Here is a 24,690-nt window from a genome sequence, read left to right as displayed (position 1 = left end):
TCCTGACCAGTACCAGCACAGGACACAGCCACTGGCTGTATTGGTGGTATTTCTTTCCCAAGAGCAGAAGTGTCACCTCTGCAGCACTTCCGTGCCCAGCCAGAACACACAGGACTAAGTTTAGCCATCGTCAGGCCACAGATAAATCCCTCCTAACCCCTGTCCACTCCCAGAGCCAAGGAGGCACCAGCAAACCAAACCATCTGCAGAGAGCTCTGCATTCACCCACATCTGACTCTTTAAACTCATTTTTCAGGGCTCTCTCCTTGCAGCTCTTCCAGGAACGGAGGAGCAGCAGCCCTGGGGTCTGAGCAGCAACACTTGGGGATGCTAGCTGCAAAAATGCTGTCAGAGTGTGAAATTCTGGGTTATTTCTGCTGGGCTGTGCTGACTCGGCGTTCAGCACCAGCCACAGCCACGCTGAAGGACTGTGTTTACCAAAGGGATAACTCTGGCTACCAGGGAAGCTCCCTGCCAAATCCTAACACAAACACCCAGGTGACTCAGGAGGACAAGCCCAGACTCCTCTGGATCTTCCTTAATACCTCATTAATTCAGGGAAAAAACACTCCATACCCTCCAGGCAGAAAATATCCTTTCCAGCAGCAGCATAAAGGGGAAAAGGAACCACAAGCTTTCCTCCCTCCTCTGCTGCAAACCAGGAACTTCCCTGCAGCTTCCCTCAAAATTCTTGTCCAAACCAATCACAAGTGGCCCAGGCTGCCAGGGCAGGGATGGAATCACGTCCCTGGAGGGATCTAACAGCGCTGAGGATGTGGCACTTGGGGACATGGCTTAGCTGAACTCTGCAAGGGCTTTCCCAGCCTAAATCATTGCAGGATACTCCCCAGTAAACCCAGCCCTTTCTCACCTTGTGCACCAAAGCCTTCACAAGTATTTCTACCTCCGCACACACAAAGACTCTAGTGAACAATAAAGCCTTTTTCCTCCTCCTTTCTAACACAAATTCCCTTGTTTCTCTAGGACAAAAGGTGCAGGATTCACTCTCAGGGCCAGGGCACGTGTCAGAAGCCCCAGCCTTCCTGGGAATGTGGATGTGCCACCACGCTGCCCCTGGAGAGGGTCTCGAGTCCCCGCTCTGCCAGGTGACTTCTGCACAGCAGTGACACCTCTGCACCTTACTCCTGCCTCAGGAACAGGAAGCCTGGTGCTTCCACATCCCACAGCACCACGAGGTTACACATCCAGAGCCCCTGAGGAACTCCAAGAGTTGGAAGTGGCATTCCCAGACGCTGAAGAAGCCACCTGAGCTTGAACCACAGAGCAAGACGTGGGTTTGGTTGAACAATTCCTGTTCACTCAGGGAACAGCAGCTAAAGTTTCTCCCAACCCCAAAGGAATCATGAGGATGAATCCGTTACACATTGTCAGCGGGAGTAAGGATGAGCTGGGGTGAAATGTCCCCCTCTTCCTACACCTCAGGCAACCTCCACCCCAGCTCCAGTGCTGCTGGCAGGGCACAAGAGCAGCACATCCCAGAGCCCTGTGGGCACAGCAGGCCTGGGCTGATCCTGGCTTTCCTGCTGCTTCTCCCAACAGAGCAGCTTTGTCCTGGATCCTCCTGTGCTCCCAGCCTCACTGCTGGGCTTTGGGGCTCCCTGTGCAGAGCCCAGATGGCTCCTCCAAACCCTGAGTGCTGCCAACACAGCGAAGAGCCAAAGGCACTGCAGAGCTGGCTGGGATGAGCTGGGACAGTGGGACAGCAGGACAGTGGGATAGCAGGAAACCTCCTCCCAGCAAGTCCCAGGACAGGAAAGCATCTCAGCCATTTCACCTTGTTAGGCTGAGCACTGAAAATAGCCCTGGGATGAAAAACAAACCAGCTGGACAAGCGGGAGGCTCTGGCCAGCAGCGAACGGAGCTCTGTCCTGTCCTGAGTTCTGTCCTGTCCCAAGCACTGTCCTATCCTGAGCTGTGTCTGTCCTGTCCCGAGCTCTGTCCTGTCCAAAGCTCTGTCCTGTCCCTTTTCCCGAGCTCTGTCCTGTCCCAAGCTCTGTCCTGTCCCCTGCCCTGAGCTCTGTCCTGTCCCTTTCCCCGAGCTCTGTCCTGTCCAAAGCTCTGTCCTGTCCCTTTTCCCGAGCTCTGTCCTGTCCCAAGCTCTGTCCTGTCCCCTGCCCTGAGCTCTGTCCTGTCCCTTTCCCCGAGCTCTGTCCTGTCCCCTGCCCTGAGCTCTGTCCTGTCCCCTGCCCTGAGCTCTGTCCCCCACCCATAGCTCTGTCCTGCCCAGGGAGCTCCAGAGTGTCCCATGCCACTGGAGCATCGCCCCAGGCCAGCCCTGGGGAAGGGAGGGGTGGCAGGGAGAGCAGTGCCCCATCCAGCACACCTCTGAAGATATCCATCTGCAGGATGGCACAGGAATGCCAGACATTCCCGTTAAGGGACCTGACAAACTCCAAGGGCTGAGCCGCACCCTTTGAAGCATGAAACATTTTTCCTCCTTTCCCAAGAGGAAAAATAAAAAGATGGGAGAAAAAAAATAACCAGCAACCCCACTTATCACACTAACTGCTGTCAGGAAAAACTTCTCTAGGAATCATCCTGCAGTGAGGGAGAACAGCACTGAATGCCCCCAAATATCCCTTTCCACCCTCTTTGTGTTAATGATACAGCAAATGAAATGAACAGGAAAACCTATTTATCTCCAAAACCCAGTGTGCAAATCTCCAGGAAACAGTGTGGTCCCTGAGAAACCTCTGGGAGCAGCAGGAGCAGAGGTCAGGATGGGATGGGACAGCCCCCATCACTGCCCCACCAAGAGATCCCTCTGCCAGGTGTGCTGCCACCACCATTCCCACAAAACCAGCAGCATTCCAGCTTGGCTTCCACACTTGCCAGCTCCACACTTTTGGAGCACGCCCTCTTGCATCCAGAGGCCCTCCAGGACACAGCTTAATTAACTGGCTCTCAGCAGGCCAGGCTGCAGGAGTGCCAGAGGAAGCTGAGGCTGCTCTTCATCCTGCCAGCTCTGCAGGATGCACTCACGCCTCTCTCACACCCCCAGCCAGAGCCAGCCTGGCGCCAGGAGGGAGCTGGGAAGCTGAAAACTCTGAGAGCCCGGGTACCAGGACAAAGCAGAGATGGGGCTGCTCTGGCACAGCCTGGCACAACCCAATCCCCCCACACCCCCTGGCAGCACCAGCAGCTGTGCTGGGTCTGTGCCCCAGTGCTGGCTGGGGACAAACCAAATGAGCCCCCAGGCAGAGTCACCCGGAGCCACACACCACACAGATAAAGCATGGCATGGACAAGAACGTCCTTCCTGGTCCTTTCCACAGGTTTGGGAAAGATCTCCTCAATTTTGCAGTTTACAGCCCAGACCCAGTGTGAAACCCCAGGAACACCAAACTGCTGTTGCATTCCCAAAACACTCCAAGGAGCTCAGACCTTCCACCAGCCATTTCCCCTCAACACCTCATCCCTGGACTTGGATCCAGCTCCAGAAATGCCGACCAGAGGAGGAAGCTGGGAGCTCCAGCGGGATCTGCCCCACCTGGGATGGGATCAGTCCCCTCAGCAGCAACCCCTGAGCCCAGCCCAGCAGGTGGGAAAAGCCATCACACACGGATTAAGAGGGGATAACCCTTGCACAGCCTGCCTGGCCTGGAGCTCTCCTCACCTCACCTGCAGTCCTGGAGCCACTCTGTGAGAAGCACGAGGTGCCAAACCTGGATTTTTGCCTTCCAGCTGCCAAACTGCCAGAACAAACCCACCCAGGCACCCTGACCAACAGCAGCTGCTTGGAGCAGAACACTTCCAGAATTATTTCTGCCCCCCAAAAATTAAGTTTCTATCCTCCATCCATCTCTATCTAGTTAAAAAAATAACTTTTTTTTCCCTTTGGCTTACTCACCCATTAATTATGTCCTGGCACTCTTACAGATCTAAACACATGCATTGCTTAGCAGCTTTAATCCTGAATTATTCCTCCCTTTCCTGCAATCCAAAGCCTCCCTTGCCTAGGAAGGGGCAGGCTGTTCCAACCAGCAAGCTGTTCCTTTGTAACTCAGAGAGGAACATTCCTCAAGTTCTGCTGTTTATTGCATTTTTATCCTCCCAGAACAGCCGAATTTACGGCACCGGAGCTCCAGACCTGCAGAGAAGAATTAAAGTGACCTTAAAACTCCATCCTTCAGGGAAAAACAAACACTGGGCTACAAAAATAGTGCCTTTTCCTGCAAAACGTGTGTGTGTGTTAGCAAACATCCCCGTTTCCAACTGCATTGCTGCTGCTTCCACTTTCTGAGAGCTGCTGGGATCAGCAATTTCCAAACCCCATGGGAGGGGAAGGGGTGGCAGGACTGAGAACGTGCAGAGCTCCTTGGTGGGATAAAGAGCACTTACAAGGAGGTGCCTCTGTGGATCCTGCAAATATCTATTGTGGCAAACCTCAGCAAGGTGAGGATAAAAACATGTATACAAAAAAATGTATGTATGTGCCAGAGGCAACCCCTCTCCCCGTCAGGGTGGTGAGAGACCTCCAAGGAGCACTTGGTGGCTCCCAAAGTCAAACCCCACAGACGTCTGTGACACACAGTGAGTTAATGCATTTTCCAAAGTGGAAAAAATAGGTTACTTAAAAATAGGTCCATAATCCAAACAAACAAGCACCCCGGTACTATTTCACAGAGGGAAAACAAGCAGGCAGGGACAGTCCTGGGACACAACCACTCACAGCTCCCCAGTGACTTCTCATGCTCCTCACAAGGTTTTCCATCCCCTGCAGGGCTGGGCACTTCAGCCAGGACTGCCAGGAAAGCTCCTGGGCACAGTCCTGCCATCACTCCTTGCCATTAATTGTATTATTGGGATTATTGCAGAGAGCTCAGAGCCCCTGGCAGGGCCTGAAGGGGCTCCAGGAGACAAGGCCTGGAAGGACAGGAGCCAGGGAATGGCTGCCAGTGCCAGAGGGCAGGGCTGGGTGGGATCTGGGGCAGAAATTGTTCCTGTCAGTGGTGAGGCCCTGGCACAGCGTGAGGCAGGAGCTCCTCAAGGCTCCCATGTGCTGCAGGAGTGACAGAACAATGGCTTTAATTAAAGAGTCCTTTGTCCCTGCCAGCACCAGCTCCTAAAACTCAACTGGAGCTCTGGAGGTGCCAGAAAATTAATCAGGCACGGCTGCAGGGGCTGGGGAAATGAAGGTGAAGGAAAATTAAAGTGTTCCAGAGAGCCCAGCTTGGATCAGCCATGGGAGCAGAGCAGACTCAGCATGACAGCGCTGCCTCCACAGGAAACATCCCCAAATTCCAACAGCAAAGAGAGGCTGGAGGGTGGGTGGGAGAAGCAGCAGGTCCCAGGGCTGCACCTGGTAACAGGGAGAAGGCAGGAAAGAGGCCAAAACTCTCATTATTCACAGCAACCCACACTGGTTTGGGCTTGGAGGCACCTTAAATCCCACACAGTACCACTCCTGCCATGGCAGGGACACCTTCCCCTGTGCCAGGCTGCTCCAGCCCCAGTGTCCAGCCTGGCCTTGGGCATTGCCAGGGATCCAGGGGCAGCCCCAGCTGCTCTGGGCACCCTGTGCCAGCCCTGCCCACCCTCAAAGGGAAGGATTTCTCCCCAGTAGGACGTGACTGACACAAGGAGGGCTAACGGAATCTCCTTCTCCAGCTGGGGGATCCCCAGACCCTCACCCAAGAGCAGTGAGGGTCCCAGCTCCTGTTTCCAGCACGTTCCTGCCCCTCCTGTTCCCCACAGCAGGGCCAGCCAGAACAGGAACCACCCTGGTCCCAAAGGGCCTTTCCAGAGGCAATCCAGAGCTGCCAGGGAGAGCCACAACTCTCCTGCCTGCCAGGAGTTTACTTCTCCCTCTCTGGATTTAGAGCAAAGCTAATTAATGGAGCAAACAGCTTTTTTAACACTAATAAGTTTGTGTAATTAGGGCTGTGGGGAGCAGAATGCCAGGCTGGGCACAGCCCAGCAGCGAAGGGTGGCCAGGGCTGGCACTGCCCCTGGGTTGGAAGCACCAGGGACACGAGCACTGCCAGCGCCTCCCCAGCAGCACAGCCTCCAAGTGGGACAAGCAGCAGGACACCAGGGAAGTGCTGCTTTCCACCAGCTCACAGAAGGGGATTTTTTACTCATAAATCCCAGAATCCCCATATCCCCGGTGCTGGCACAGCCCTGCCAGCCCAGGCAGTGCCAGCTGTGCCCCATGGCCACCTTGTCCCCAGCCCAGAGCACTCAGTGCCACCTGCAGGGGACACCTGCAGGGATGGGCACTGCCAAGCTCCCTGGGCAGCCCCTAAATACCAGGATGGCCTTTTAGGTCCCCTCCCTCCCCAAATGCCAGGCAGATCATGAACCACAGCTCCATGGAGGGTGCCTCACCTCCCCAGGACTGGCCCCAGACTCTCACCCATCCCTCCAGCCCCTGCCCAGGGCAGGAGAGAGCTCCCATGGGGAATTGTGGTGTACCAACACGCCCAGGCAGCCCATGAGCCAAACACCAACTGAGCAGGCCACAGAAGCACAAAGTGCTTTTCCTTCCCACTCCTTTTGGGATAAGTCTCCACTCCAGGACCACCAGGGCATCCCAGACTCTGCAGCTGCAGCACAAGGGATGTCAGGAGACTCTTTCCCCGCACATTTTCTGCTCCATGCCCTCCTGAGAGCAAAGGATGGGAAGGACAGAAGGATTGCTGCCTTGGAGTTCCACATGGATGTGGGCATCCCTGCCCCACGGTGGGAAAGACCAACCCAAAGCCCAGTTTGGAGCAGGAGCTGCAGCTCCCTGCAGCCCAGCAGCTCCCCCTGAACCCTCCTGAGGGATGGGACCACCCCGGGGGCACAGCAGACATGGAGACAGCTGCTTTCCAAGGGAGCAAATAAATAAATCCTACAAGAAATTAAATTAAGATCCTCTCTCTGATCCAGCTGAGCCTTACTCCAAGTTTCTGGGCCAAGCAGGGAAGGGAATGAGCTGGAGGGAGCCAGGAGCTCCCCAGCAGCCCCAGCGCTGCCCAGCCGGCCCTGCTCCTCCTCCTCCTCCACATGAGGCCACTTTGCTGCCAAAACACAATTTTTCCAGCTCTCAGAATGGCAATTCCTCGAGATGAGTTTCATTCCTGAAGAAAGCCGAGGCTGTGCTTCCAACTGAGCTGGGGAAGAACATGGACTTTTCCCTGGCAGAGCTCTCCAAGTATTCCCACAACTGCTTCGTCTCCCTCACCCAACCCAAAGCTGCTGCTCACAGGTGCAACTTCTACCCAGTGAACCCCTCCAAGGAACTGATTTATCAGCAAAATCTCCTCTGCAAGGCATTTTATCAAAGCAAGGAGGGCACAGCGGGTCACTGTATCCCTTGAACTGCCCCAAGTCTGTGGAAAGACAGAGAGCCAGGATGAGGCATCACTGAGCTCCCCACGGCTCCACTGAGGCCACGTCCTGCTCACAGGACAAAATCCCTCACTGCTGGTTTCAAGCCCAAACCCAGCACTTCCCAAGGCAGAGGTTTTGCAGCAAAGGATTCACTTCCAATGAACCCCTGGGCCGTGGGATGGCAAGGACAGACAGGGCTTGGGCACTCAGAAATTCACCTTCTCCCCCTCTGGGATCAATGACAGTCACCAGGCTGTGGCTGCAGCCCCCTTCCTCACCCTGCTTTGTCCCACAGGATGCTCCCTGGGTTTGAGGGCAGCTCCAGGTGTTCCAGACACACACAGGAACAGCCCTGGGCACAGCCCTCCAGATTTGGGCACCAACACTACCAGGATGTGGTTTTAACTTGTTTTTTAAACCACCGAGATAAAAGCAATGACTCAAGAGGGGTTGTGATGAAGGAATCAGGACAGGGAAGCAGGAACCACAGGGCAGGAGAAAGGAAGAGAAAGAGGAGCTGCTGTGAAAGGGGAAAAGCCACCAAACCTGTGCCTCACCGCCCTGAGGCATCACCCAAAAACGCCTCCACTCGACACAGAATTCAGAACCCACCTCTGAGCTGCTGCAGGAAAGAGGGAAAATCCACCCCACAATCCCTGACCTGCCTCGAGGATGCCAGAACAGGCACCCACAGGAGCCCAGATCCCTGTGGATGCCAGACTCAGGAAGAATTCCCTGCACAACGGAATAAGGCTCGGGGCAATGCAGACTTGCACCACCTCCATGTAATTGCAGGGGGATCTGGATGCCCCTGGATCTGCAGGGGGAAGCTGTCACCATGCAGGGAACCAGGGATGAGCCCCAGCCATGCAAACCCCAGCTCTCCACAGTCAGCTTCCCCTGGATCTCCTACAAACACACCTGGAAGTGCCCACCTGGGCTGGGCTGCACAGAGGGCAAGCAATTAAAATAAAAACAGCCCTAAATCCCACACACTGGCTGCAGGTGATGTGGTTTAAGGAGGAAGGGCCAGCAGAGCAAGGTTTGTATTTTAAATGAGATGAAATTTACGACATTTGACCCAAACAATGGGTCACACTTTTGATGGCCCACATAAACCTCATGTAAAACTCGGGCCACAGCCCCGGAGGGTGTTCTGATAAGGACCAGAAAAAGCACCCAAACCTGGCTGATCTGGGCAACATCCAGAGAACAGCAAATGAGCAGAAAGGGGGGAAAATTCCTGGAAGTCCAGTTTGTCCCTGAGGAGCCTCGTTTGCCCCCTTTTAGGGGGTGTGAAAAGGTCCCAGGCCGGGCTGCAGCCTGACAAATTCGGGCTAAAAATAACCAGGGCGGGTGCAAACAATGCCGTGGGGCCGTCACACATCCTGTGACAGCGGCAGGAGCCGAACCTGGCCCGGGCCAGGCCCAGGGGCTGCCAGGGGCTCCTTCTGCCCGGCCTGGCCTCCAAAGCCCGGCTCCTCCTCCCGTGGCTCCCGTGCTGCCGAGTGGAACCAGACTCCAGAGCGATCCCGGCAGGAAAAGATTGCAGCTCGAAGATTAAGGCCTCCATTCGCCTCTGAGGGAGTCAAAGCCAGGAGAAATTCTGGTTTTCCCCGGGGTTCGGTCACCTGCTGTGATTCTCCTGCATGGGTAAACCCACCCGTTTCACACTCTTGCTCAACAATCTCTCCCAGGGGTCGGGATCATTCCCGGCTCCTCTGCAAAACCTGCTGATGCATCCCCTGAGCGAGCAGAGGAACCTCAGCAGCCCAAGAGGTGCTGCAGCTCCGGCTGCTGCTCTCTGCAAACACTTCCCTGAGAAACTTCCCCGGCGCTGCCATTTCATTACTAAAATCCTGCCGTCCTAGTTAAAGAATTTAAAAAATAAAAATTTTTTAAAAAAATCTTTAAAAGCACCTTTGCACGTTGGAAAACGTGTCAAAGCCGAGCACTTTCGCTTTCAAACACGTCCAACACTCACCTCTGCCTCCCACCTTCTGCTTCCAGGGAAAGCACGGGGAAAAGCGTGTCCTGTGCGGGCTGAGGACATGCCCTGCCGGGAGCTGGGAGCGGCAGCTCCGAGAGCTCCGAACCGAAGGGCCGGGAGAGCTCGGGGGACCCGCGGGGCTGCGGCACAGCGGGCACGGAGCCTCCCGGGACAGACACGGAGCAGGGACACCGACCCTCCCCGGCCACCCTCCCGCAGCCCGGGGAGCCCCAGCACGGCCCGGGGTGCCCCGAAGCGCCGGCCCGGCACGAGCAGCCGCTCCAGGCGGGTTTGGAGCCCAGCGCCGGCTGCTCCCGCCCGTGCCGTGCCATGCCGTGCCGTGCCGTGCCGGGGCTGCCTCCGCTCGCCAAGAGCGCAGCCAGCAGCTGAATCACCCAGGCTGCCACACTTCTGCAGGGCCTCCAAAAATAACCGCGCTGGAAATTCCTTGGAGGCACAAACCTCGCTTCGGGAGGACTGCGGAGATCCAGTTTCCTTAGCGGAGAGCACACTGGATGCGAACGGGGCCCGGGGCTCCGGGAGCGCGGGGTGAGCAGCGCCGGTCCGGCATTCAGCGGGTGACAGAGCCCATCCCCGGCCGGGACGGGCCCCGAGCTCCCGGCCCGAGCTGCCCGGGCTCCCGGCCCGCCGCAGCCTGTGCCTGCCCGGGCTGCGGGCAGCGGCGCTGCCGGTGCCCCCGGGCTCCCACGCTGACCTCGGGCAGCGCCACAAGGACACGGAGCCCGGGGAGCGGGGCTGGGGCACAGCCCGGCTGGGCTGCGGGGACGGGGGCCCTGCAAACAGCCCGTGCGCCGCTCCCTGCCACGAACAAGTAAATAACAGCCATCACCTCTCTCAGCCCCGCCGGGCAGGCGCTCCCGGCCGCTGCCGCCTAGCCCAGAGCAGCGCAGCACTGCGAAGGAGCCCAGAGGTGGAACTCGGGCCGCAGCCGGGGCAGCCGGCGGTGCTCGGTGCTCGGTGCTCGCAGCCCGTGCCCCAAGGCGGGGGAACGGCCCCGAAGCGGGGCCCGCGGGCGCTGCTCACCTGCGATGGCCGACTCGTCCAGGTGCGAGCCGGGGGCCCGCTCGGCGCGGCCGGGCTGCGGCACGGCCGGCAGCAGGACCACGAGCAGGAGGAGGGAGAGGCCGCACAGCGCCCGCACGGCCCGGCCCGGCCGCGGCTCCATTTCCGCGTCCCCGCCGCCGTCAGCTGCTGCTCGGCATCGGCGCCGGCTGGGGCCCGCGGGGTGTCCCGGTTATCCCGGTTATCCCGGCTGTCCCGCTGTCCCGCTGTCCCGGCTCCGCCGCGAGCTGCGGCCGCGCACCGGCTACCGGAACCCTCCGCCCCCCCGCCCCGCAGTGGTCTCTCCCAGGACTGCCTCCCCCCCCTCCCCGCCCCGCAGTGGTCTCTCCCGGGACAGCCCCAGCCCCCCCGCCCCCAGTGGTCTCTTCCCGGGGTAACCCCGCCGGTCCCTCTCCGCCCTGCCGGGATAACCCCGCTTCCCGCCACCTCCGCTAGGGTCTCCCCGGCCCGCTCCGTCCCTCCGCCGCCTCGTGGCAGCGGTGCTTCCCGGAAAACCCCGCTCTGTCTGTGCCGGGACAGCCCCGTACCCCCCCACCTCGCCGCAGCGGTGGTCTCGTCCGCCCCCCCCCCGCGCGCGGCGCTGCGCACCGGGCCCTGGGCGCCGCCGCGCGCGCGCTGACAGGGGGCGGGGCCAAGCGCCGCCGGGCCACACCCACCGGGGGGCGGGGCCAACGGGGCGGGCACGTGGCCACGCCCCCGCTGCCGCCCGCGCGCGCGGCACTGGCCCGCAGCGCCCTCTGGTGGACGGAACGGGAATGGCGGGACAGGGACACCGGGACAGACAGGGACACACCGGGACAGACAGGGACACACCGGGACAGACAGAGATACACCGGGACAGGGACACCGGGACAGACAGGGACACACCGGGACAGACAGAGATACACCGGGACAGGGACACCGGGACAGACAGGGACACACCGGGACAGACAGAGATACACCGGGACACAGACAGGGACACACCGGGACAGACAGAGATACACCGGGACAGGGACACCGGGACAGACAGGGACACACCGGGACAGGGACACCGGGACAGGGACACCGGGACAGACAGGGACACACCGGGATAGACAGACACCGGGACAGACAGACACCGGGACAGACAGAGATACACCGGGACAGGGACACCGGGACAGACAGGGACACACCGGGACAGGGACACCGGGACAGGGACACCGGGACAGACAGGGACACACCGGGATAGACAGACACCGGGACAGACAGGGACAGGGACACCGGGACAGACAGAGATACACCGGGACAGACAGACACCGGGACAGACAGGGACACACCGGGACAGACAGACACCGGGACAGGGACACCGGGACAGACAGGGACACACCGGGACACACAGGGACAGACAGGGACACACCGGGACAGACAGACACCGGGACAGACAGACACCGGGACAGACAGGGACACCGGGACAGACAGGGACACACCGGGACAGACAGGGACACACCGGGACAGACAGACACCGGGACAGACAGACACCGGGACAGACAGGGACACACCGGGACAGACAGACACCGGGACAGACAGGGACACCGGGACAGACAGGGACACACCGGGACAGACAGGGACAGACAGAGACACACCGGGACAGACAGACACCGGGACAGACAGGGACAGACAGAGACACCGGGACAGACAGACACACACCGGGACAGACAGACACCGGGACAGACAGAGACACACCGGGACAGACAGACACCGGGACAGGGACACCGGGACAGACAGGGACACACCGGGACAGACAGACACCAGGACAGACAGACACCGGGACAGACAGGGACACACCGGGACAGACAGACACCGGGACAGACAGACACCGGGACAGACAGGGACAGACAGAGACACACCGGGACAGACAGACACCGGGACAGGGACACCGGGACAGGGACACCGGGACAGACAGAGACACACCGGGACAGACAGACACCGGGACAGACAGACACCGGGACAGACAGGGACACACCGGGACAGACAGACACCGGGACAGACTGGGACACACCGGGACAGGGACACCGGGACAGACAGACACCGGGACAGACAGGGACAGACAGACACTGGGACAGGGACACCGGGACAGACAGGGACACACCGGGACAGGGGACACACCGGGACAGGGGACACACCCAACATGTGGCACACCCCATGTGACATACAGCAACATGTCACACACCCCAACGTGTCACCCACCCCAACGTGTCACACACCCCAACGTGTCCCACAGCCCGACACATGACACACACCCCGACATGTGACACACCCCAAGATGTCACCTACCCCCACGTGTGACCCTCCCTGTCTCTCTGCGCTGACACCTTGTGGTCCCAGCACGCTGTCCCTGCTCCCCGCTGGGCTGAGGACATTCCCACACCCCTGGAGCTGTGACCCCGCCAGGGCCGCGTGCTCCGGTGGCACGGCTGCACCGCGGCCACCAGCGTGCCCAGGGGCCACGGGGACGGGCAGCTCACACCTGTCACACCTGTCCCACTCTGTCTCAGAGCAGTGCCACCCCTGTCCCTGGCGCAGGCTGGCCCTGGGCAGGGGCCGGGGGTCCCACCCTTGGGCGGGGGTCCCACCCCGCAGACCCCGGGAGGAGGGCGGGCACAGCCCATGGCTGCCCCCCGCCCCCGGGTGTCCCCCCTGCCCCAGGGACCCTCCCGGGCTGCGGGCACCGCTGGGGGACCCGGCCCTCGGGGACCCTCACAGCCCCCAGCACAGCTCGGGGTGGGGGCACCCCCGGGACCCCCTGCTCCCCCGTGGGGTGCTGCAAGGGAGCCCCAGATCCCCCAGGGGCAGCTGGTCCCCTTTGCTGTCACCCCCTGTGTGCTGTCTCCCCTGTGCTGTCACCCCTGCGGTGTCACCCCTGCGGTGTCACCCCTGCGGTGTCACCCCCTCCCCACGCCCCCCCGAGGGCAGGGGGTGTCACCTGTGTCCCCAGGCAGCCCCGGCTGGGGGGGGCTCCCCTCCCCGCTCACCCCCCGAGCTCCGGTGCCCGTCCCGGGGTGTCCCTGTCCCCAGCGGGGGCTCGGGGACCGAGGAGGGGTCAGGGATGAGTGCCGGGGCTGGGGGGCAGGAGTGGGGCCGGGGGGTCAGGGCTGGGGGGCTCCAGGACTGGGGAGGGAAGGAGGAGGGTCCCGGCGCCCCCCGGGCCCGGGGGTCGCAGGGGCGGTCCCGGGGGGCTCGGGGCGGTCCCGGGGGTCTCTCGGGGCGGTCGCGGGGGTCGCGGGGGCCGCGCTGGCCCGGCCGGGGCCGCGGAAGGAAGCGGCGGGCCGGGGGCCGGGCGCGGCGGGGGAAGTTTCTCCGCGGGACCGCCCGGGGCGGCGGAGGAGGCGGCCGCAGACTTCCTCCTCCTCCTCCTCCTCCTCCTCCTCGTCCTGGTGCTGCTCTTGGTTCTGTGCCGCTGCCGCCCCGGCCCCGCGCCCGCCGCCGCGCCATGCCCCGGGGTGAGTGCGGGCCGGGGCTGCGGGCAGGGCGGGGGTCCCGGGGGTCCCGGGGGTCCCGGGGGTCCCCGCGGGCCGGGTCCGAGCGGGGCCGGGAGGAGCCGCGGGCCGGGGCCAGGGCGGGGGCGGCGGCAGCGGGAGCCGCCCGGAGCGGGACCCGGGGGATAACGGGATAACGGGACTGCCTGGGACAGCGGAGCTGCGGGAGAACGGGGCTGGGACAGGGGAGCGCCGGGGACAGCGGGGCCCGGGGTAACGGGACACCGGGGACAGCGGGGCACCGCGCTGCCGGGGGAGCGGAGTTTGGGCGGGAGCGGGCGCGGCAGCAGCCGGGACAGAGCGGGGACACAAAGTGGCCCGGCCCGACCCCCTCGGCGGGACCCCGGCCCCGCGCCCGCCGAGTCTGCAGCCGCACCCCCGCCCGCTCCCGGGCCCGGCGCCGCGGGGGCTGCGGGACACCGGGGGGCGCTGCACGCCGAACCCTGCACTGACCCCCCCTGCACTGACCCCTGATCCCCCTGATCCCCCTGAACCCCCTGACCTGACCCCCCGCACGGACCCCCCGAGCCCCCACGCTGACCCCAGTGATGCCTCCAGCACCGTCCCACGGCACTGACCCCACTGCCCACTGCAGTGCCCCCTGCAGTGCCCCCCTGACCCCCCCGGTGACCCCCCGCATCCCTCGCAGGTGCTGCCACACGTGGGCAGCAGCCAGGAAGTGCCAGGGCTGTCCCCGCAGGGCTCCTGCTGCGGGTGCTTGTCACGGGGTCCCCCCGGGGGCTCCCCCGGGGTCACTGGGTCACTCCGTCAGCGTGGGGACACCCGCGGGTCTCCTGGAGCCTGCGGGGGGGCTGGGGGCTGCTGGGCTTCCTCCACTTGGCTCGGGGGAAGGAGAAGCCACTGAGGTACTGAGGTGGCGTTTGTGGCCTTTGGGGACGAGCTGTGGTGGGACTGTGGCAGGAGGGGGCCCAAGGGAGGGGCTGTGGTGGGAGGGGGCTGGCCCAGGCGCCAGGGGGGTCTGGGGGCAGTTGTGGAGGTGCTGGGCTGTGCTGGGCACGGAGCAGGTGTGGGCTGTGCCCTCATGTGTGGGAGTGGGTTTGGTTTGGTTTGACCGTGGCCATGGAGCCTGGCCTGGCCTGCCAGGCTTCATCATCCATCCATCCATCCATCCATCCATCCATCCATCCATCATCCATCCATCCATCCATCCATCCATCCATCCATCCATCCATCCATCATCCATCCATCATCCATCCATCATCCATCCATCCATCATCCATCCATCCATCCATCCATCATCCATCCATCCATCATCCATCCATCCATCATCCATCCATCCATCATCCATCCATCATCCATCCATCCATCATCCATCCATCCATCCATCCATCCATCATCCATCCATCATCATCCATCCATCCATCATCCATCCATCATCCATCCATCCATCCATCATCCATCCATCCATCCATCATTCATCCATCCATCATCCATCCATCCATCCATCATCCATCCATAATCCATCCATCCATCCATCCATCCATCCATCCATCCATCCATCCATCATCCATCCCTCATCCATCCATCCATCCATCATCCATCATCCATCCATCCATCATCCATCCATCCATCCATCCATCCATCCATCCATCCATCATCCATCCATCATCCATCCATCCATCATCCATCCATCCATCCATCATCCATCCATCCATCCATCATCCATCCGTCATCCATCCATCCATCCATCCATCCATCCATCCATCCATCATCCATCCATCCATCATCCATCCATCCATCATCCATCCTTCATCCATCCATCCATCCATCCATCCATCCATCCATCCATCCATCCATCCATCATCCATCCATCCATCCATCCATCATCCATCCATCCATCCATCCATCCATCCATCCATCCATCCATCCATCATCCATCCATCCATCCATCCATCATCCATCCATCATCCATCCATCCATCCATCCATCCATCCATCCATCATCCATCCCTCATCCATCCATCCATCCATCATCCATCATCCATCCATCCATCATCCATCCATCCATCCATCATCCATCCATCATCCATCCATCCATCATCCATCCATCCATCATCCATCCATCCATCCATCCATCATCCATCCATCCATCCATCCATCATCCATCCGTCATCCATCCATCCATCCATCCATCCATCCATCCATCCATCATCCATCCATCCATCATCCATCCATCCATCATCCATCCTTCATCCATCCATCCATCCATCCATCCATCCATCATCCATCCATCCATCCATCCATCCATCCATCCATCCATCCATCCATCATCCATCATCCATCCATCCATCCATCCATCCATCATCCATCCATCCATCATCCATCCATCCATCCATCCATCCATCATCCATCCATCATCCATCCATCCATCCATCCATCATCCATCCATCCATCATCCATCCATCATCCATCATCCATCCATCATCCATCCATCATCCATCCATCCATCATCCATCCATCATCCATCCATCCATCCATCATCCATCCATCCATCCATCCATCATCCATCCATCCATCATCCATCCATCCATCATCCATCCATCATCCATCCATCCATCCATCATCCATCATCCATCCATCATCCATCATCCATCCATCATCCATCCATCCATCATCCATCATCCATCCATCATCCATCCATCCATCCATCATCCATCCATCATCCATCCATCATCCATCCTTCATCCATCCATCATCCATCCATCCATCCATCCATCCATCATCCATCCATCCATCATCCATCCATCATCCATCCATCCATCCATCCATCCATCCATCATCCATCCATCCATCCATCATCCATCCATCATCCATCCATCATCCATCCATCCATCCATCATCCATCATCCATCCATCATCCATCCATCCATCATCCATCCATCCATCCATCATCCATCCATCATCTATCATCCATCCATCCATCCATCCATCCATCCATCATCCATCCATCATCCATCCATCCATCCATCATCCATCCATCATCTATCATCCATCCATCCATCCATCCATCCATCCATCATCCATCCATCCATCATCCATCCATCCATCATCCATCCATCATCTATCATCCATCCATCCATCCATCCATCCATCCATCATCCATCCATCCATCCATCCATCATCCATCCATCCATCATCCATCCATCCATCATCCATCCATCCATCCATCCATCCATCCATCCATCCAACATCCATCCATCCATCATCCATCCATCCATCCATCCATCCATCCATCCATCCATCATCCATCCCCCACCCCCCAGGATCCCCCTGATCCAGCCCTGCGGTTCCTGGAGCAGTGCCCAGGTCACGGAGGGGGTCCCGAGGGTGTCCCCATGTCCCGGGATGGGTCTGCCTCTGGTTCCAGCCCGGGGCTGCAGAGCTGTGGCAGCGCCTGGGGCAGAGGCCAAGGGCCGGGAGTGGCCGAGGCTGTGGCGAGGGCAGAGCGGGACCTGGCCCGGGAGGGAAATAAAATGAGGAAATTAGTCACAACAGCTGGAAAATGAGGGAAATCACAATCCTCCGACTCAGCATGGGAGCTATTTTAGCTGCCACGGCAGAGCTGGGGCAGAGCTGGGGGGCCCCTGGGGGGTCCCTGCATCCCCCCCATGGCCGTGGACCCCCTGGGGTCCCTGTGTGGGATTTGGAGATTTTGGTCGTTTTATTAATTTCCTCGTTCTGCTGCTGAGCCGGCTGCAGGGCCGGGGTGGAGGGGGCGATGCCTGCCCCTCAGAGCGGGAGTGACCCCAGTGAGAGGGGCTGGTGAGCCCAGTGAGAGGGGCTGGTGAGCCCAGTGAGAGGGGCTGGTGACCCCAGTGACCGGGGCTGGTGAGCCCAGCCCGGGGTGGTCCCGGGCACGTCCCTGGGGCCGGGATGGACCCGGCGGCTGGGGAGGGGCACGGGGGCACGGCGGGCTGTGCGGTGCCCGCAGCGGGGCGGGGAAGGGGTGCCTGGGGCGTGCGGGGTCGGTCCGGCCGGCTTTGGGGACCGTGGGACAGGCAGCTCACGGGGGCGGCTGCTCCACTTCCCCGGCGGAAAACCCCCGGGGGCTGCCCCGGCCGGCAGCGCTGGCAGAGGGTTTTGCTTCCCTTTTCTGCTGAAGAGATGAGTCGCTTTTCCCGTGCCAGGGGTGGCGATGGGAGGGGGGACTCTGTGTGCCACCCACAGCCCCCCCTGCCGCCTCCCCAGCCCCCCAATGCCACCCGAGTGCCACCGCAGGGAGGAGGGGGCCGGGGGGGCTCGGGGTGCCGAGCCCGGGGCTGGGCACGGTGCAGCCCCCCGTGCTCCACCCTTCCTTGCCCTCAGTGGGGCTGGGAGGGGACAGGTGTCCCCATGGGCTGTGTCCCCTGGGCTGTGTCCCCCTGGGCTGTGCCCCCCTGGCTGTGCCCCCCTGGCTGTGTCCCCCGGGCTGTCCCTCAGCCCCACGAGGCCACTCTGACCCCGGCATCCCGGCGGCAGAAGGGGTTAAAGTGCCGCGGATCTCCGGGAGAACAGAGCTGGCCTTGTGCCGGCAGCGGAGCTGGCAGCGGGCACGGCAGGGCCGACACCCACCCCGTGTCCCCCAGGGCAGCGGGGCCCCCTGCCCTGTCCGGGAATGGGGTTCCTTTGGCAGGGCTCCTGCCAACCTCCTGTGCTGGGCGACACAGGGGCTCCGGGGCTCCGGGAGCAGGGCACTGCTCCCTCCTCATCCTCCCTGAGATGATGAGTGTGAGTGGGGGCTTGGCTGGCGCTGGGGGACCGGTTGGGACTGTGATGTGGTGGCTGTGACAGAGCCAGAGCCCCCCTGGCACCCACATGCCCTCTGTGGCAACCCGACAGACTTGGGGCTGCTGTGGGGGCTCTGCCCTACACGAAGCCCCCTCCTCAGCGAGGCATTTGCCCTGTGAGTGTGGGTCCCCTCTGTGTGCCCCGGGCACCTCTGCCTGCTGCTGGCAGTGCCAGGGCTGGCAGGAGCCAAAACGCTCCTGTGTGAGCCCTCGGGTCCTGTGTGGTGCGTGCCCACTTTTGCTGTGTGCTGGTGACAAACCCGGGGACACTGGGGCTGCACACCCCCGGGGTGCTGGGGGATGGAGAAGTGACCCCTGGCCTCGAGCCCCTCCTTATCCTCCTCTTCCTCCTCCTTCCTCTCCTCCTCTGCCTCCTCCTCTCCGTTTCCCAGAAGGGCACTGGGATGGGATGGGATGGGATGGGATGGGATGGGATGGGATGGGATGGGATGGGATGGGATGGGATGGGATGGGATGGGATGGGATGGGATGGGATGGGATGGGATGGGATGGGATGGGATGGGATGGGATGGGGATGGTTCCTGCCAGGTGCAGCTCATCCCGAGGTGCCCACAGTCAGTCTGGCTGGCATCAGCAGCGTGTGCCATGCCCATGGGGATGGGCACAGGGCCGGGCTGGTGCTCAGGGCTGCTTCAGGTCCAGACTGAGTCAGACAGGCCAAATGGGGCCTTGGGGTGACAGGGGCAGCTGTGTCCCACTGCAGGGCTGCCCTGGGAGCCCTGGGCCAGGGGAGGGGGTGGCTGCAGGGCAGAAGGGGCACAGGGGACGTGGGTGGCAGTTACAGCCCCTGTGGTGAGTGCATGTCCCCTGTGCAGCCACAGAGGGACCTCAGTCTCCCACAGTCCTAATCCTGGCCCCATGACCCTGATCCTGCTCCTCTCACTGCCCTGCTCCTTCTCCACACTGCTCCTGTTCCCATCCCTCTGACCCACTTCCTTCCCCCCTGTCCTGCTCCAGCTCCCCCTGATCCAGTTCCTTCTCCCACTGTCCTGGTCTCCTCGGTCCTGATCCCACTGTTTTGGTTCTGGTCCCGTCCCCATCAGTCCGCTCCTGCTGCCACCCCTCTGTCCCTTCTCCCCGCGGTGTCCCCGCAGTGCTGCAGCTGAGCACCGGTGTGAGGAAACCTCCGGGCTGTGTTTGCTCCCCAGCCGGAGGCCAAAGGCCGGGAGTGTGTTCGTGGCCCCGGGGGACCCTGCGGCGGCTTCCTGCGGGGGTGGGGATGGGGATGGGGATGGGAATGGGGGCCGCCCCGCTGCTCCCCGGGGCACAGCAGGGATGCGGGGTGCGCTGCCCCCGGGAGCGGCTGCCCGGGGGAGGCGGAGGCACGGCAGCCCCGGTGCCCGTGCCGGGGGTCGGGCTCAGCCAGCAGGGCGGGGGTCACGGCACAGCCGCAGGAAGCGCTGTCAGGGCGGGAGGAGGAAGAGCGACTTCCCCATACGAGGGGGCAGGGACGGGCTGGGGCTCGGGCGGGGGGCTCGGCCCTTCCCCTCCCCAGCCCGGGGGACTCAGCGGGCTCCGGGACCCCCAGCCCGGGACTCGGGACACTGCGGCTTCTCTGCCCCGGCGCTCTGCTCCCTGCCTGCCACTGGCACACGAGCGGGGCTGCAGCGATCCGTGGCTGGGCACGGGCCGGGTCCCGCTGGGAAAGGCGCTGCCGGACCCAGGGTGGGCACGTCCCCAGCCCAGCAGCGTGGGGTGCCCCCGCCTCGGCTGGGCAGGGCTGGGCAGGGCTGGGCAGCGCCCGGCCCCGGCCAGCAGCAGCAGGAAGGGCAGCAGGATGCAGCCCGTAATGGGAATTGCAGAGGAACCTGAGGAAGGAAGACGCGCGCCGGGATCGGGGATAAACACAGCTGCCGGAGCGGACGCTGGCCCCGGGGCCACGCCAGCCCGGCGCTGCCCGCCGGGACCCGCAGGGCCCTGCTGGCTGTGGCAGCATGGGGCTGGGACAGACGGTGACACCACGGGCTGCCACAGCCCCGGCGTGGCCCCGCTGCCTGCCCTGCTGCCCTCCGTCCCGTTCCGGGCTGGAGGCACGGCACGGCATGGCACGGCACAGCACGGGATGGCACAGGGCTCTGCCACAGCCTGGCTGCCATGGATGCAGCTCCCTGGGGATGATGTGGTCCCCATGCACTGGCTGTGGTGGCACACGCGTGTCCCTGTCATGGTGGCAGATCCCCATTGGGGGGTCTCTGTCAGGGGGATTTGCCTGCCTGGGGAGCTCATCTGGGTTGGATGGTGAAGCAGGGGGTGTGATCCTCGTGCAGCCCCCACCCTCGGGGTGTCAGAGCTGGGGGACCAGGCTGACCCGGCCCTGGAGAGCCCCCTCCCTGACCTGCTCTGTTCCCACAGGCTGCTGAAGGGGACACGGGAGCGCCGGGATGCAGAGCATCAAGTGCGTGGTGGTGGGCGACGGGGCGGTGGGCAAGACCTGCCTGCTCATCTGCTACACCACCAACGCCTTCCCCAAGGAGTACATCCCCACCGTGTTCGACAACTACAGCGCCCAGAACACGGTGGACGGCAGGACTATAAACCTAAACCTGTGGGACACGGCCGGCCAGGAGGAGTACGACCGCCTGCGGACGCTTTCCTACCCCCAGACCAACGTCTTCATCATCTGCTTCTCCATTGCCAGCCCGCCCTCCTATGAGAACGTCAAGCACAAGTGGTACCCCGAGGTGTGCCACCACTGCCCCAGCGTGCCCATCCTCCTCGTGGGCACCAAGAAGGATCTGAGGAACAACCCCGAGACCATGAAGCGGCTCAAGGAGCAGAACCAGGCGCCCATCACCACCCAGCAGGGCATCAGCCTCTCCAAGCAGATCCGCGCCGTCAAGTACCTGGAGTGCTCGGCGCTCAACCAGGAGGGCATCAAGGATGTGTTCACCGAGGCCGTGAGGGCCGTGCTCAACCCCGCCCCGGCCAAGCCCAAGAAGCCCTGTGTGCTCTTGTGACGGGGCCGGCGAGAGACGATCCTGCCCCGCCCCGTGCCCCACACACCTGCTGCCCCCCGCCACCCTCCCCGAGCTCGGTGGGACCCAGAGCCCCAGCTTGAATAATACAGACCTTGTTTGCACTAACTGGCTCCCCGCCCCGGCTGCCAGCGGCCGCTCGCGGTGACGCCCCTCCGGTCCTGGCACAGCAACGCTTCCTGAGAAGGGGATGCCCGGAGCCCGCTCCGGCCCCGAGCACCCCGCGGGGACCCACCACCTCCACTCTGTCCACCAGCTGGGGCACGGGGGGTCCCCAGCCCCTCTGCGCCAGCCCTGGCACTCACCCGGCCCTGAGCATCTCGCTGGCACTGCCCCATCCTGCCCCGGGATCCTCCTGGCGGCACCAGGGGCTCCTGGGGGGTGTTTGGGGTGAGCCCCACACCAGGCACCTGCAGCCCTGCTGAGAGCACAGCCAGTGTGGCCAGAGTAGAGAGTCCCTGCCCTGGCTGGTGCTGGAGCTCCACAGGGCAGCAGGACTCGCCTGTAACCAGCTGCCCCCAGAGCCGCTTCTCCTTAAATAAAAACCTGCCCAGGCCCCCCGTGTCCTGTGCTCTCCCACACGCACCCACCTTTCCTGGGCATGGGGACACTCCCTGGAGGGACGTGGGTGTCCCTGGCCCGAGCTGGGCTGGACCCCTCAGCGTGCCAGGGCCCAGCTGAGGGTGCTCGTGGTGCCTGCCAGGGCTCTCTTCTGGGGGCACTGCCAGGGGAACCTTGGCATGTCCCTGCCATGGCCAGTCCTGACCCCACCATCTCTGTGGGCCCCGCTGAGCTCCCACCCAGGGGCCTGGGGACACTGTAAGGGACAGCAGTGGGGACAGTGCAGGGGGTGGCCATGGGGCCACTGAACTGTGTGGGAATGGGGACATTGCAGGAATTGGCACACGAGCGGGGTGCCCCCCGGGCAGCCACCCCAGCCCCAGTGCCGCCTCTGGGGTGGCAGTGGAGGGCAGAGCCCTGTGCCCCCATGCCAGGGGTGTCCTTGGTGTCCTGCGGCTGGCAGTGGCAATGGCACCAGTGGCATCCCCAGCCGCTGTCGCCACCCCCTCGCCGCCCCCCCGGCACGTGGTGGCGGGCGGCCGGCTCCGGACACGGGCCCCTTGTCCTGCCGGGGCTGTCCTGCAGGAAGGACACAGAGCCGGCGCCCGCCACAAGCCGCCTTTGTTCCCTGCTGGTCTGCAGCCGGGCCCGGGGCAGGCGTGGGCAGCGGGGCCGGGGGCTCGGAGCCCGGGCTCCGGACACGGCCCTGCCCCGGCCCGCCGGGGCCGCGCCCCTGCAGCCTCCCGGGGCTGCGGCACAGCCAGGGGACAGGGGACACGGCCAGGGACACGGCCAGGGGACAGGGGACACTGCCCCAGGGGACAGGGGACACGGCCCCAGGGGACACAGCCAGGGGACACGGCCAGGGGACACGGCCCCAGGGACGCTGCACAGCCCCGGGCTCATGGGTCCCAGCTGCTCCAAATCCTGCTCCCACCGTGGGCATCCAACAGCCCTGTCCTGGTCTGTCCGTGGTGGATCCCCACGGCCATGTCCTGTCCCACAGTGGTGGATCCCCATGTCCTGTCCCACAGGAGGGTCCCCACAGCCATGTCCTGTCCCACAGTGGGATCCCCACAGCCATGTCCTGTCCCACAGGGGATCCCCACAGCCATGTCCTGTCCCACTGTGGGATCCCATGTCCTGTCCCACTGTGGGATCCCCATGTCCTGTCCCACTGTGGGATCCCCACAGCCATGTCCTGTCCCACTGTGGGATCCCCATGTCCTGTCCCACTGTGGGATCCCCATGTCCTGTCCCACTGTGGGATCCCATGTCCTGTCCCACAGTGGTGGATCCCCATGTCCTGTCCCACAGTGGGATCCCCACGGCCATGTCCTGTCCCACAGTGGGATCCCCACGGCCATGTCCTGTCCCACTGCGGGGCTGGCGAGGTGCCACCCGGTGGGGTTCGGTGCAGCAGTGGGTGCTGGGGTGAGGAGGGGACCCGGTGATGCCACCAGCGGGACACAGCCCTGCCCTGCCCGGCACAGCGGGATGAGCTCACGGCTCTTCCCCTCCCAGCCGCTCCGGGGCGGCCGCAGCGAGGGCAGGGCTCGCCATGGCCCGGGGCAGGAGGGACGGAGCCCCCGGCACTCCCCTGCCCCTGCCCCTGCCCTGCCCCGGCCCTCCCGGCTCCCGGCCCCGTGCCCCGGGCTGTGCCGGCCCTGGCCCCGCAGCATCCCTGAGATCTGCGGGATCCGCAGCCAAGCCGGCGTTCCCAGGAGCCGGGCGGAGCGGGGCCGGCGGCTGCGGGCTGGGCTCCGTCCCACGCCTCCAGCCCGGCTCCTGGCCGGCTCCAGCCCTGCCGAGCCTTCCCGGGCTCCGTCCGGCACCCAGGGCCGCGTCCCACACCACAGCCCCAAGAGGCAGGACCCAGAGCCCACACCCCAGCGATCCACACACCACACCCCAGGATTTACATTCCACACCCCAGGATTTACATTCCACACCCCAGAGATCCACACCCCACACCCCAGCGATCCACACCCCACACCCCAGGATTCACATCCCACACCCCAGCGATCCACACCCTGCACCCCAGCACCAAGGATTCACATTCCACATCTTGCACTCCAGCACCCAGGATTCACATTCCACACCCCAGAGATCCACACCCCACACCCAGGATTCACATTCCACACCCCAGGATCCACACCCCACACCCCACACCCAGGATTCACATTCCACACCCCAGAGATCCACACCCTGCACCCCAGCACCAAGGATTCACATTTCGCACCTTGCACTCCAGCACCCAGGATTCACATTCCACACCCCAGCAATCCACATCCTACAGGGATCTGCATCCTGAGCCCCAGCTCCAGGGATCCACACCCCACACCCAGAACCCAGGGGTCACATCTTGCACCCCAGCTCCAACAGCCAGGATCCACCTCCCACACTGCAGCCCCAGAGTCCACGTCCTGCCCCCCACTG

General features: G+C 62.7%; 2 protein-coding genes across 12 annotated transcripts in view; one reads left to right on the top strand and one right to left on the bottom strand.

The window, feature by feature from the left end:
- The window catches only part of STIM1 (stromal interaction molecule 1), a 72,145-nt gene extending 61,463 nt beyond the window's left edge, over positions 1–10,682 (bottom strand). For all 10 annotated transcript variants that reach the window (XM_064404987.1, XM_064405000.1, XM_064405007.1 and 7 more), the window contains exon 1: positions 10,376–10,682. In XM_064404987.1, coding sequence (XP_064261057.1) covers positions 10,376–10,517 — 142 coding nt within the window. In that variant the 5' untranslated portion in view covers positions 10,518–10,682. The remainder of the gene's footprint in view (positions 1–10,375) is intronic.
- Positions 9,743–22,246, top strand: RHOG (ras homolog family member G). 2 transcript variants are annotated; one of them, XM_064405054.1, is made up of 2 exons: positions 9,743–9,880; positions 21,068–22,246. In XM_064405054.1, exon 2 carries the CDS (start codon positions 21,097–21,099, stop codon positions 21,670–21,672), a length of 576 nt encoding a protein of 191 aa, XP_064261124.1. In that variant the 5' UTR covers positions 9,743–9,880; positions 21,068–21,096; the 3' UTR covers positions 21,673–22,246. The 2 variants fall into 2 exon arrangements, with proteins under 2 accessions (XP_064261124.1, XP_064261117.1); XM_064405047.1 differs by lacking the exon at positions 9,743–9,880 and adding an exon at positions 13,749–13,872.
- The last annotated feature ends 2,444 nt before the right edge of the window (positions 22,247–24,690 follow it).

This window comes from Passer domesticus, chromosome 2 (assembly GCF_036417665.1).
Source record: "Passer domesticus isolate bPasDom1 chromosome 2, bPasDom1.hap1, whole genome shotgun sequence".
In the NCBI taxonomy this organism is placed as follows: domain Eukaryota; kingdom Metazoa; phylum Chordata; class Aves; order Passeriformes; family Passeridae; genus Passer; species Passer domesticus.
The sequence above is the reverse complement of the archived record's forward strand: the minus strand, read 5'-3'. Positions and strand labels throughout refer to the sequence as shown.

What these genes read in the sequence shown, in the direction of transcription:
- RHOG (XM_064405054.1), top strand. Translation starts at nt 21,097, where the DNA reads ATGCAGAGCATCAAGTGCGTGGTGGTGGGCGACGGGGCGGTGGGCAAG.